The 12,104-nt window shown below is 22.1% G+C and overlaps 5 protein-coding genes across 7 annotated transcripts; 2 read left to right on the top strand and 3 right to left on the bottom strand.

Moving 5' to 3' along the window:
- The first annotated feature begins 123 nt into the window (after window positions 1-123).
- Window positions 124-1,303, top strand: LOC122712163. The gene is made up of 4 exons (XM_043931576.1): window positions 124-430; window positions 515-657; window positions 845-970; window positions 1,055-1,303. Exons 1-4 carry the CDS (start codon window positions 367-369, stop codon window positions 1,184-1,186), a joined length of 465 nt encoding a protein of 154 aa, XP_043787511.1. The 5' UTR covers window positions 124-366; the 3' UTR covers window positions 1,187-1,303.
- Window positions 1,008-3,625, bottom strand: LOC122712162 (peptidoglycan-recognition protein SC2-like). Its single transcript, XM_043931575.1, has 5 exons — window positions 3,475-3,625; window positions 2,297-2,460; window positions 1,818-1,980; window positions 1,148-1,529; window positions 1,008-1,055 (listed from the first exon to the last, which is right to left on the bottom strand). The coding sequence occupies exons 1-4, from the start codon at window positions 3,548-3,550 to the stop codon at window positions 1,348-1,350; spliced, it is 585 nt and encodes a 194-aa protein (XP_043787510.1). The 5' UTR covers window positions 3,551-3,625; the 3' UTR covers window positions 1,008-1,055; window positions 1,148-1,347.
- Window positions 3,626-5,252: 1,627 nt separating this feature from the next.
- Window positions 5,253-6,985, bottom strand: LOC122712161 (peptidoglycan-recognition protein LB-like). 2 transcript variants are annotated; one of them, XM_043931573.1, is made up of 3 exons: window positions 6,731-6,985; window positions 5,891-6,217; window positions 5,253-5,516 (listed from the first exon to the last, which is right to left on the bottom strand). In XM_043931573.1, the coding sequence occupies exons 1-3, from the start codon at window positions 6,840-6,842 to the stop codon at window positions 5,308-5,310; spliced, it is 648 nt and encodes a 215-aa protein (XP_043787508.1). In that variant the 5' UTR covers window positions 6,843-6,985; the 3' UTR covers window positions 5,253-5,307. The 2 variants fall into 2 exon arrangements, with proteins under 2 accessions (XP_043787508.1, XP_043787509.1); XM_043931574.1 differs by having other exon boundaries at window positions 5,891-6,265; window positions 6,731-6,866.
- Window positions 6,986-7,651: 666 nt separating this feature from the next.
- LOC122712194 (histidine protein methyltransferase 1 homolog) lies at window positions 7,652-9,171 on the top strand. 2 transcript variants are annotated; one of them, XM_043931633.1, is made up of 6 exons: window positions 7,652-7,799; window positions 8,102-8,221; window positions 8,310-8,470; window positions 8,543-8,787; window positions 8,867-8,982; window positions 9,045-9,171. In XM_043931633.1, exons 1-6 carry the CDS (start codon window positions 7,760-7,762, stop codon window positions 9,080-9,082), a joined length of 720 nt encoding a protein of 239 aa, XP_043787568.1. In that variant the 5' UTR covers window positions 7,652-7,759; the 3' UTR covers window positions 9,083-9,171. The 2 variants fall into 2 exon arrangements, with proteins under 2 accessions (XP_043787568.1, XP_043787567.1); XM_043931632.1 differs by having other exon boundaries at window positions 7,976-8,221.
- LOC122712197 (pyridoxine/pyridoxamine 5'-phosphate oxidase-like) lies at window positions 9,088-11,416 on the bottom strand. The gene is made up of 6 exons (XM_043931635.1): window positions 11,136-11,416; window positions 10,194-10,350; window positions 9,981-10,080; window positions 9,871-9,924; window positions 9,437-9,636; window positions 9,088-9,338 (listed from the first exon to the last, which is right to left on the bottom strand). The coding sequence occupies exons 1-6, from the start codon at window positions 11,182-11,184 to the stop codon at window positions 9,173-9,175; spliced, it is 726 nt and encodes a 241-aa protein (XP_043787570.1). The 5' UTR covers window positions 11,185-11,416; the 3' UTR covers window positions 9,088-9,172.
- Window positions 11,417-12,104: the final 688 nt, after the last annotated feature.

Here is a 12,104-nt window from a genome sequence, read left to right as displayed (position 1 = left end):
AAAGATTTTGAATTTAAAATTTTTTCTTTTATGTTTATATGCATTGTTGCTGATTTTGTCACAATAATCAATTAATCTTTCATTATATGAATAAATATATACTTTCGATGTAACATACATTGAAAAATAACTTAAATTATAAAAAATTTAATGGATCTATATTTTTATTTTATTTATAATTGTAAATTTAAAGTTAATCGTATACGATGTTTCTTCTTTCGATTTTTGAAAGATTGACAAATTCCAATGGTTGACACATCAGCTTACACAGTATGTTTTATAAATCGTAGCGACAGACCCAGTTATTACATCGATGTGCTGTACTGCCAATCTTGGGATATAAAGTTGTGACTTGCTATTGACAGAATGGAAAAACAGATATTAATTTTTTCCTTCACAGTGCTCCTTGTTTCATCCATTTTTGCTAGTGGTAATTATAAAACAATAAATTTTTTTAAATATAAATTTTCATTCGTGTTTTATATATTTTTCTGATAGAGTTAATTCATATTAGAAAAATGCTTGAGTAAAACAGATCTCGAGTGTACTGGTCGTGTTCATTATAATGTGACACTGACAGCTTATTATCCTGTATTTGATAGTGACAACGAATCAGATTATTTGGATGTTAAGATGAAGAAATTGAGAACTCTGCAGGTTTGATTTAATTTTGCTAATAAGGAAAAAAAAATTTATTCATATTATATAAATAAGATACTTTATATATTATATTATATTATATTATATTAAATAAGATATTTTATTGTTATAATTACTAAAAAAATCATTACTAAAAAGTTATTACTATACATTACTAAAAAAAAATATTAATATTAAATCATAGGATTTTCTTGATGGGCGCACAGAATTCGTAACCGTTTCAATGGATCTCGATTCAGGGATACCATATGGCACAAAATTGTGTATTCCAGAATTAAATGCAAAATTTCTGCGACAGATTCCACTTCAGGTATCATTGAGTTAAATTAAACTTAAATGCTTTTTTATTTTCTTTTTTTCTTTTTTTGCAACATAATCACACTTTATTTCTTAGGCTAGAGACAGAAGTCATTACAACGATGTTAAAACGAATTCACCCGATTTTTCTCACATAGATATTTGCGTAAGAACAGAGGAAGATACTTACGATAATTCAGTGAATGGCATAGTGACTCTCTATGTATAAATTATTTAAAAGAATACTTCATTGATATTTTTATAATAATATACAAAATTAAAATAATTTAATTATCTTCTCTTTTAAATTTTCCATTAAAAAATATATATGTATTATATATATTATATAAAATAAATTATATAACAATATTTTGGGATGGAATTTAATATTTAAATCGGGGACCAGTGTGGCCATGTTTTTATCAATTCGTATAGACTATTGCCTGGACAAGAAGTGTGCGTTGTTTGTCGATGGCCAAGTAACGTATAATTGCTTTGTATCTTCCCAATTGCTACACCATATGAGATCAAATTTTTAGTTGCCTCTATAGCTGCTGCATTTGGTACATGGCCTAAATAAACAAATAAAATAAACAAAAATTGATTAAATTTAAAAAAAAGAAGAAATAAAATGAGACTAAATTCATATAAGAACTTTTTAAGAAATTTCTTGTAATATTTATTTCACATATTTCACTTCAAGTTATATGCTATTTTAAGTAAATTTTATTAAAAATATATAACAGATTTAATTTTAGATTATATTTTTGATAATAATTTTGATAATAGCGTATACTTAAATAATTAAGTTTTAAATATTAATTAGTGTCTTTTTATATTCCACTATACAATTTACTTACCAACGAAATTACCAATTATGCAAATTCCAATGCTCTTCGAGTTATAAGGTATCGAATGTGCACCATGTTTGTCCCATCCTCTTCCTTCATAAATGTTTCCATCCTCTCCAACTAAGAATTGATAGCCTATTTCACCCCAACCCTTCTCATCTATGTGATAATTCTAAATATGATAATTAAAAAAAAGTAAAAAACTTTGAGTATTTTTTATGTATTCTTTAATATTCTTGAAATTTGAAATGAAAAATGAAATAGTAAAAAGACGAAACTATTACACATTCATTTTAGCAACTTAATCTTTTCAAGAGAATTCGTTATATAATAGAATTAATTTACACAATATTGATTTATTGATCGATTTTAAAGATCTTTTTATTTATTTTCGATCTTTTGAATTTAATATTATATAACATTATAATATTAATTGCTTGTTTGAATTTTGTATTCAATAAATGGAAAAGATTTGTGAACTAATTTACCTGAAAGCTTCTCACTCTTGCATTACAAATTGCTTGAGTGATGCAACTATCTGTCGCCGAATGATGAATTATAACAAATGGCGCAGGATTTTGTGCAAGTGCTCGTATAGTTGTCGTCGGTTTTCTGGCGCCCCATTCTGATCTCGATATTATCTTTGGGCGTACTAAGTTAACAAAAAAATTAACAAATTAATAATAATATAATTTTATAAAAAAAAAATTTTTTATTAAAAAATCTTCACTTTTTCTACTCTGGAAGTTATTTTGCCATGTTTTTTCTTTATCTCTTTCTCATTTTAACATTGAAAATAATTACACGTGATAATAATTAAAATAATGATTTCCTGTGAAAGATCAAATCTCGTTATTTATAATTACGGTAAATTATTTTTGATTTTAATGGGTGAATAACATCAATATAATTGTCATTGTCATATTTTCATACTTTTTAAAAGTTAATTTAGTTTTTTAATCGATTATGCAAAAAATAATAATATCAAGCAAACTGATTATTAATTAAAATACTTTGTATCGATATATATCAATTAAATAATAACGATAATAGGACAATAAATAAATATTATTGACATTACGAATCAATCAGTGAAATCTTTTCTTGAATATTTTGTACAATTTGTTGTATAAACAAAAAAAAAAATAGATCGATGATGACATAAATGAGAATGAATATCATTCTATATTTTTTTAAACAATTATAATTTTAATCAGAATTTCATTACTAGTAAAATTTTTTAAATTAGATGCAAATTTGAATTATTGAACTATTTTAAAAATTTACAAAAAAATCTTTAGAATTGTATTGAATACGATAGTGTCAAATAATTGAACTCTTAATGAAATAACAATGAAAAATTTTTTAAGAATTAAAAAAGATAAAGAAAAAGAAATTGATTATATCATGCATCTATTAATATATATTTATATAACAATATTTATAATCCATGCAATAGAATCATTTCATTAGAAAAAATTGGTGAAGAAAAAAGCAAGCAGCGATAGCTGATTTATAATGATTGAATTTTATAGAATCTAGTTTAAAGCTTCGCTAATTCGAAACACTGAAATTATTATTGAAAAAAGTATCGAAATACTTGCACATTTAATACAACTCGATATTCGTTGCTTCAATAGTACTAAAGATTTTTAAGATTTATTACCAGGTGTCTCATGAACAGTGCAAAACAGTACTTGACAGTTTACAAATAGAAAAAGCAGCACTATTAACTTCGTCATCTTCGTTCACAAAGATCTGTACTGGCATTGTGTTAAATTGTACCAAGTATATAAACTGGCTGGTTAATTTAATTTCTTGATCTTTGACCGTGCTAGATAAAGTGGGATTTCTACTCTATCTTCATTGCATTTAAGATTTCATATTACATTAATTTGTTTAAAAAAACTTTTAAGATTTTTAAGATTTATCTCTATCAATTTCGAAATAATGTACATAAATGGTACATAGGTAAAGAACCGCAGTCAAGAATATAAAGATGCGTCATTGCTAACAATAAGTGATCATGGCCTTTGAAATCGATAGATATTTTGAATGAAGAAATATATCTTGAATAATCATGAATTTCAAGATCAATAATTTATTGATGCGATGGTATTTTACTTGTCACAAGAATAGAAAGTTTGAATAGAAATTTAATAATCTGACTATCTATTTAAAAAATGATATAAAAAACTCATTATTAATTTATAAATTATTTTTATGTCTCATTTCTCAAGTTTGATACCATTCTTTTCTTTAGAGAACAATAAAAGATTTATGTTAGAGAATTTTTTCCAACAATATGATAAATATTAAATATAATAAATCTTTTCTTTCTGAATATGAATAATAGATTGTTGTTTTACAATTATGATACCAATATGGGTCAATAAATGGTGAAATAATAAAATATTTACTTACTACTTCATTTGAAATATGAATATTTTTACAAACAATATCATTTTAATGGAAAAATCTTTTAGACTGTTCCAACGTTACAACATACTTACGATTTAATAAAAAAAAATTATATTTCGTCAATTAAGGTCAAATTCTTGACATATATATCGATTCGAATATAAAATCATTTTTTTTTACATTTCATAAGATGAAAGTTTATGTTTACTTTTTTCTTTTTAGAGGAAACCTAATGCTTTAGTTTTCGATATAATAATCTTTTTAATTTCATTAATCTCAATGAGTTCGATTAATCTTTTTTTTTTTATGTTCGTATCAATAACGACAATTACATGAGCTTCAATTTTTATATTTTTTAGATATGCGAAAATATATCACGAAAAAACAAAAAATAAATATTTTATCGAATATAATAATCAATACTAAGTCATAATTATATATAACTTATTATATATTACTTAAAATTTCTTCATTTATTTATTTCAATAAATAAAATGCATTTTTCTTTCATTTTCATATTGTTTTAAGGAAATCAGAATATAAATTACTAATGATCTTATTTCTAAAAATATTCGTTTCAAATATGAAACCATATTCAATCTTTTAATCACATCCGCGTAATACGTAATTATTTACATACTTGACTTATCTTATCGAAGAAATAAAATAAACAAAAAGAAAAAGAAATAAATTGCAACTAATTTTTATATTTAATTATCGCTAATTGTATTTTTTTATCAATACGATACAAATACTGTAAATTTCCTTACATAATAAAGACTAAATAAATAATAAATAAATAAATTTCCAACATAATAAAGACTATTTTTTAATCTTTTTATTTATTGTTAAATTGCAATTAAATTTGTAATTTTAATTATTATAATAATAATTATTATAATAATTAAATTATTATAATAATTATTATTTATAAGTATTTCAATATATTATCTATTGTCTATTGTTTGATATTATATATTATATTATCTATATATTATCTATTATATTGTAAAATATATTAAGTTTATCATTATTCATCGATATATTTTCATTTCTCCAACAATGGTCATTTACATGATCATGATGTTGTCGAATTTTTTGGTACTGGTCTAGCCGTCCATCGTGCTAATTTTTGAACGTATTCATAAAATTTGTCGCCTGGACAAAGAGTATTTTTAGTTTGCCGATGTCCTATAATATGGTAATCTTGACTGATTTTGCCAAGGGACACTCCGTATTTGATCAAAGCTTCTAATGTCTTCAGAGCTGCATTGTTGGGAAGTCTATCTACAAGAAAAAATAGATTTAATTAGACTTATTATTAGAATAGATTAATTAGACTTAATAGATTTTATTTTCATCTGAATGATAGAATTTGTAACAAGAATTTGTATAATAATGTCTTAGAATCTATAATGCACTATTTATCGGAAAATTTAAAGGAAATTAAAAAAAAAAATTTAAATGCTCTAAAATTAATAAAATTCAGAATTTTGATATCTTTGATATCGTAAAAATTGGATAAAAATATATTTTTCCATCGTTAATCGTAATTAGAATTAAATTTCGATTCAATTCAATTACATTTAACATGTCACTAATTCACTTTTCATTGTTAAATTTCACATGAAATTTTGTTAGTCAATTCACAAAATATTTACTACTGAAGTCACCGATGATGCATATTCCAATGCTCTGCGTGTTATAACCAGGTGCATGCGCTCCAACGTAATCCCAGCCTCGACCCTCGTAAGCATTTCCATCTTCGCCTATAACGAAACTGTAACCAATGTCGTACCAGCCTCGTTCGTCCAAATGCAAGTTTTGGTATTCTCTTACGATCGCTGAGCACGTTTTCACATCGTAACAGTAGTGAGTTATCCCTCCGTGATGAATGACCACGTAAGGTTTTGGCGTTTTGTCCATTAACTCTCGGGCAATCGGTGGTCTAGCTTGCCATTCCTTTCTGCTCACGATATTAGGAATCTCTGATCGAGATGATATTCTTTTTAATTCTTTTTATTCTTCTAAATTTTCTGAGTAATAGTAAAAAATTGGGAAAAAAATGTGAACACAAAAAAACGAAGTGACTTGATAGTACGATGTTTCTTAAATTATTATATTAATTAAAAAATTATTATAATTAACTGTCAGTGAATATTTTCCTGAATATATTAAATTTTATATACAATACTCGTTATACTCTTTTCATTCAAGTTTATATGGTGATAAAAAAAGTGAAAAGTGAAATAATCGACAAATCTTTTGAATTATATATTTATATATAATTATATATATAATTATATATTTATATATTTATATATTTATATATATATAATTATATATTTATATTATATTATATATTATATTATATATACTGTGAAAATAGAAAATGAAAAGAAAAAAAAGATTTTAATTAATAAAAATGAAAATTTATTTTTATATCTATTTTTTCACTTACTAAACCTATTTTTAATAATTTTAAGCTAAAATAATTTTACCAGTTTTATTTTCAAAGTTGATACAGGAAATTGATAACGTAAATATATTTTCGATCGACACGAATAAAATCAAAACGTATACTGTAAGAGTTAAAAAATTTTTTGATTCCATGATATTCGAGATCGTTTTAGCTCGTGGTTAAAGATATAATTAAATAAGAATTATGAAATGAAGCTGGTTTTTAAACAAAAAATTGAACGCGCCTGGGAAGTCCCTCAGAAACATATTAAGGCTTTTATTAACTCCCTTCCCTTTTCATTGTACCGCAAAAACAAGTTAAAATGAATTCACTGTTTTTCGATAAATATCTTTCTTCCACAGAATATTAAAAAAAAAAAGATTGATATGTAATCAATGATAAGTGAAAATACCTAAAAGATAGGACGATACAATATATAAAATATTATTATGATAAGATTGATAATTGCGTTTTATTTGATAATTAAATAATTGCATGATTTTTTTCATTAATAATATAAATTTATTATCAGTAATATGAAAAGTTTAGACATTTTAGAGACTAAAAGTTAAAAATTATTAAATCAAACATTTCAATTTAATATATATATTATATATTATATATTATATAATTTTATAATATATATATATTAATCTAAAATGTTTGATTTAGTAATTTTTATCTTAATATATACATATATATATTTACATATATATTATTATATTATTATATTACATATATATTATTATATTATTGCAATTATATTATAAATAAATAAAATTGTTTATGTAATTTTAATTCAATATGCTTTTATGTATGTTATTTATAATTTAAATTTCTAAATTATACTATTCATAAACATTGCAAACATGTTTAATATTGTTAATATAATAATTTTACATTATTAAAATATAATAATCATATATGCCTTACTATTGACGAATAAGTTTAATTCTAGTATATCTCATTCGTATTGATTCTGATATGATTTTTGATTTCAATTATTTTATTTTTATTAGTTTATATTAGTTTCTTGCAAATAATTGTGAAAACATAACTATTAAATGCAATGTTTAAATTCGGCTTTTCAAATAACAAGAAAGATGAAGGTATTTTTGTTATATTTTCTATAAAACTAGTTCTTAGCGTAAGAAATTATTTTGAGGTTATATTTGTTATACTACATCCACGGTTAATTTTTAAAAAGAATTCTTATTTTTGTTGATTATAAATTAATATTTGAAGAAATAATTTTATAAAAAAAATTTTAATGGAATTATTTTAGAAAAAAATGACGATACGAAAAAATCGACAATTAATTGGATTCCTGCTTCAAAAGTGGAGATTTCGGAATTGCAAATCGAAAAATACTACGAATCGAATGATTATACAGAATATTTAATATTTTCAGATTGTAAATTAAAATTAATTAGATTTGAAAAGGCTTTGCATGATTTGCAAAAAGAAAATTGCAGTAATATTATAGAAGCAGAGATACAACATTCTGATCTTATTCCCGCTAAATACGAAGGTAGACTACTTAACTTAAAAAAAAATCTTATATTTTTTTTTTATATTAATTATGTTTCTCAATCATCCATATCTATATTTTTAAAAAGGTGGCTTAAAAATTTGGGAATGCAGTTATGATTTAGGACAATATTTATCAGAAAACAACATAGAATTCCAAAATAAATTTGTTTTGGATTTGGGATGTGGTACTGGTATAATTGGTCTAATTGCTCTTCTTAAAAATTCGACTGTACATTTTCAAGATTATGTTCGTATTTATTATTTAATGTAATCTTTATGTTCGTCATAAAATGAACTGTATAGTTAAATAATTTCACAGAATATAGAAATAATTAAAACTGTAACCATTCCAAATGTTATGTTAAATTTTGAAGATCGAAAAAGTATATTAAAGAAATGTCAATTTTTTTGTGGCGATTGGGAATCATTTACGAAATTGTGTAATGATGAGAACGAATTTGTAGGATATGATCTGATTTTTACAAGCGAAACAATTTATAATCCCAATAATCATAAAAAACTGTATGAAGTTTTTAAACAAAAACTCAATCAAAATGGTGTTGGGCAAGTATAGTAATTAATGTATAAACTTCAGAGTTTTTATGATAATAAAATATAATATTAAACCACATAATATTCTTAGGTTTATTGCTGGTAAAAGTTATTATTTTGGTGTTGGAGGAGGAATGAGACAATTCGAAAACTTAATAATAGAAGATGGTATTTTTGATGTTAAAATAGTATGGAAAAGTAAAGAGGGTAAATATATATTTTACAATTTTTTTACAACAAGCAACAATTATATATATATATATTTTTAGGATTACAAAGAGAAATTTTAAAAATTAAAAGAAAATAGTATTATTTAAGTAGTTTACCTAAGTAGAATTTATTACTAAGAAAATATTGTCTTTTCTGCATTTGTAATAAATAATTTTTTCAATATTGTTTATGGAGATAGTCTTTCATAAACCCATCCATTATCTCCTTGATGAACAAGTACATTGTCGATTTTTTCGTTTGGTTTCAATCGTCTAAAATGAATTCTATCGTGTAAGCGATCGCTTTGACCTTGCCAAAACTCTATGGAATGTGGAATAATAATATATCCTCCCCTGAAAATCAAATTAATCTATTATCATTGTATATCATATCATATATTTTTCATAATTTACTTTCTATATAATAATATATAATAATTTATATTAATTACCACCAATCTGGTTTTTTAATTTTTCCTTCTGGAAATTGAGCTAACAATTCTCTTTCTTTTATTATAAGCGTATTTCTACTTGCGATTACACTACTTTGTTTACTAGCCATTGATCCTATTTGACTTGCATATGGTCGGCTTTGAAAATAATGTTCTGAATCTTCTAAAGAAGTTTTCTTTATTATACCTGCTATACGTACCTAATTTTTAATAATTATATAGAATGAAAATTTAACATGATAATAATTTATAATGATAATTTAAATATGAATATTATTTGAAAATAATTATTTAAGAAAAAAGACTCTATTAAAGTATCTCTATTAATTAAATTAATATAAATAAATGGAAAATAAAATGCTATTGCTGATTTAATATTATTTTTAAAAAATAATTCTTATATATTATATATATATCGATTTATCGATTCTTACACTTCGATGTAACGGTTGCCAATAAAAATTCACCTCCACGTTTGGATTTTCAGCCTAAAAATCATATAGATATATATAATATTTAGAAAATATGAATATAATGTACTTACTATTTCGCGAGCTTTTCTACTTTCATAATTAGTATAAAATTTGAAACCATCTTCTCCATAATCTTTGAGTAATACTGGTCGCACGGACGGAATTCCATTTCTGTAAAGATCGATATTTTTATAAAACAATAATTTTTAATTTACAATAAAAAAAATTTGTTTTTTAATATATATTTTTTAATATATATTAAAATTTAATTTATTTAATATTACTTGGTAGCTGTAGCAAGAAACATAGTATTCGCTTCAAAAATTTGCGGAATTTTGCATGCTTCGTCGAACCAGGCTTTAAATTGACCAATTGGTTCTTTACTTACAAGATGATTTTCTGTAAAAGTTTCGTTTTTGTCCTTGTATGCAATTCGCATATCTATAAAAAAATATAAAAATTGATTATTTTTTTTTTATCTGATTTTAATTAATCTTTAATTTTATAAAAAATTTTTTAAAATTTATAGTTGAATATATAAGTTTAAGTTATATTATTAAAATTGAAATATTACTTTACCATTTTAAAATATTATAACTTTATTATAATCACATAATAAATTTTTAAAATAAATTCTTAACTTAAAAATTATGTTTTCAAATTATGTTGTAAATAACTTATAAGATTTTAATATCAATAATATTAAAATCAAATTTCATTGTATTCTTGTATATATACATACATATATTATGATGGATATTTAATAGTTTAATTATTATGTTGTGACGATAAATATTCAAGACATATTGTTTTATTTCAAAAGTCGAAATTTTGTTGCATATTTTTATGATATTCATTTTTTTCAATTTTGTAAATTTAAAATTGATTTATTTAATACATTAAACTCTTTTTTTTGAAAATTTAAAAGTTAATAATGAAGAAATATTTTAAAATATTGATCTAAAATATAATAATTATTATTAAATTAAATCTGTTTAATTAAATCTGTTCAGAATTAAGTAAGTCAAATCTAAAGTATGTATTTATATACAATTGTATATTTTAGACACTTTTTCAATTTTTAAAAATTAATTTTCAATTTTTAAAGTCAATTAATTGGATATATTTAATGTATAAATATATATAAATATTTGGTTTATAACTATAATATTAATAGTAATAAAAAAAACTTTTTATAAAAAAAATTATTAAAAAAATGAAATTACCTCCAATATTAACATTATAGTTTTTATTCTGAGACGTGGAATGAGACATAATATAATAAATATGTTCGAAATTATCTCTTTTAACAATTAATCTTAAAACAACTTTCCGAATGTAGAAAAAGATTGAATGTTATTCATAAAATATGTAATATTCAGTAAAAATATGGCCGAACAATGATCGAAATATGCAAAACAATTTGTTTTATCTTATCTACATTATCTAAAATAATATTTTATAAATAAACACATGATTGATATTCGAGGTTATATTCCTTCTTCTTTATAATTTCAAGTGTTTTTAATTCAAAATGGCGTACAATGGCGCATAATGTGAAACAGATTTCGTTCTGATTTATTAATCAATAATTTTTAATTATTTTGAATAAGTTTAACATATTTAGAACTTAAATCTTTGATTCATTTATAAAGATTTTTTATTATAAGATGCAATTTTAAATAAAATATAGTTAATATTTTTTTATACATGTAAGTTATAATTTTAATTTGAAAAATACGTATTTAACAATAATATCTGATTTTATTGTGATGTTAATAATCTTAAGATATTCAGTTTTTAATTGCATAATTAGTTAGTTATTTATTCTTGCGTTGCATATTGTATCATAAATATATTGCAATTATATTTTATAGAAACATTATTTAATTTGTTTTATTTAGGTTTTTTGTTAAACTATAAGCTTAATTCAACAATTATTCTTTTATAATATTTTGAAAACTTAATCCAATTTATAAAAAATTTTGTTGCATATTTTTATGATATCCATTTTTTTCAATTTTGTAAATTTAAAATTGATTTATTTAATAATTAAATTCTTTTTTTTTTTTGAAAATTTAATAATGAAGAAATATTTTAAAATATTGATCTAAAATATAATAATTATTATCAAATTAAATTAAATAATTATTATAACGATAATATATAGTTGATATAAGTAGAATATTATATTT

Source organism: Apis laboriosa, unplaced genomic scaffold (genome assembly GCF_014066325.1).
Source record: "Apis laboriosa isolate Shangri-la unplaced genomic scaffold, ASM1406632v1 scaffold19_cov150, whole genome shotgun sequence".
Classification (NCBI taxonomy): domain Eukaryota; kingdom Metazoa; phylum Arthropoda; class Insecta; order Hymenoptera; family Apidae; genus Apis; species Apis laboriosa.
The sequence above is the reverse complement of the archived record's forward strand: the minus strand, read 5'-3'. Positions and strand labels throughout refer to the sequence as shown.

What these genes read in the sequence shown, in the direction of transcription:
- LOC122712163 (XM_043931576.1), top strand. Translation starts at nt 367, where the DNA reads ATGGAAAAACAGATATTAATTTTTTCCTTCACAGTGCTCCTTGTTTCA. An exon ending in AGAAATTGAGAACTCTGCAG is followed by an intron (nt 658 to 844) that starts GTTTGATTTAAT and finishes ATTAAATCATAG; the next exon opens with GATTTTCTTGATGGGCGCAC. An exon ending in TGCGACAGATTCCACTTCAG is followed by an intron (nt 971 to 1,054) that starts GTATCATTGAGT and finishes TTTATTTCTTAG; the next exon opens with GCTAGAGACAGAAGTCATTA.
- LOC122712162 (XM_043931575.1), bottom strand. Translation starts at nt 3,550, where the DNA reads ATGACGAAGTTAATAGTGCTGCTTTTTCTATTTGTAAACTGTCAAGTA. An exon ending in CAAGAGTGAGAAGCTTTCAG is followed by an intron (nt 1,981 to 2,296) that starts GTAAATTAGTTC and finishes TATCATATTTAG; the next exon opens with AATTATCACATAGATGAGAA. An exon ending in CATAATTGGTAATTTCGTTG is followed by an intron (nt 1,530 to 1,817) that starts GTAAGTAAATTG and finishes TTGTTTATTTAG; the next exon opens with GCCATGTACCAAATGCAGCA.
- LOC122712161 (XM_043931573.1), bottom strand. Translation starts at nt 6,842, where the DNA reads ATGGAATCAAAAAATTTTTTAACTCTTACAGTATACGTTTTGATTTTA. An exon ending in CAACTTTGAAAATAAAACTG is followed by an intron (nt 6,218 to 6,730) that starts GTAAAATTATTT and finishes CATCTCGATCAG; the next exon opens with AGATTCCTAATATCGTGAGC. An exon ending in CATCATCGGTGACTTCAGTA is followed by an intron (nt 5,517 to 5,890) that starts GTAAATATTTTG and finishes TTTTTCTTGTAG; the next exon opens with ATAGACTTCCCAACAATGCA.
- LOC122712194 (XM_043931632.1), top strand. Translation starts at nt 7,760, where the DNA reads ATGTTTAAATTCGGCTTTTCAAATAACAAGAAAGATGAAG. An exon ending in AAATAACAAGAAAGATGAAG is followed by an intron (nt 7,800 to 7,975) that starts GTATTTTTGTTA and finishes GAATTATTTTAG; the next exon opens with AAAAAAATGACGATACGAAA. An exon ending in TATTCCCGCTAAATACGAAG is followed by an intron (nt 8,222 to 8,309) that starts GTAGACTACTTA and finishes ATTTTTAAAAAG; the next exon opens with GTGGCTTAAAAATTTGGGAA.
- LOC122712197 (XM_043931635.1), bottom strand. Translation starts at nt 11,184, where the DNA reads ATGTCTCATTCCACGTCTCAGAATAAAAACTATAATGTTAATATTGGA. An exon ending in CTATAATGTTAATATTGGAG is followed by an intron (nt 10,351 to 11,135) that starts GTAATTTCATTT and finishes ATTTTTTTATAG; the next exon opens with ATATGCGAATTGCATACAAG. An exon ending in GTAGAAAAGCTCGCGAAATA is followed by an intron (nt 9,925 to 9,980) that starts GTAAGTACATTA and finishes TATGATTTTTAG; the next exon opens with GCTGAAAATCCAAACGTGGA.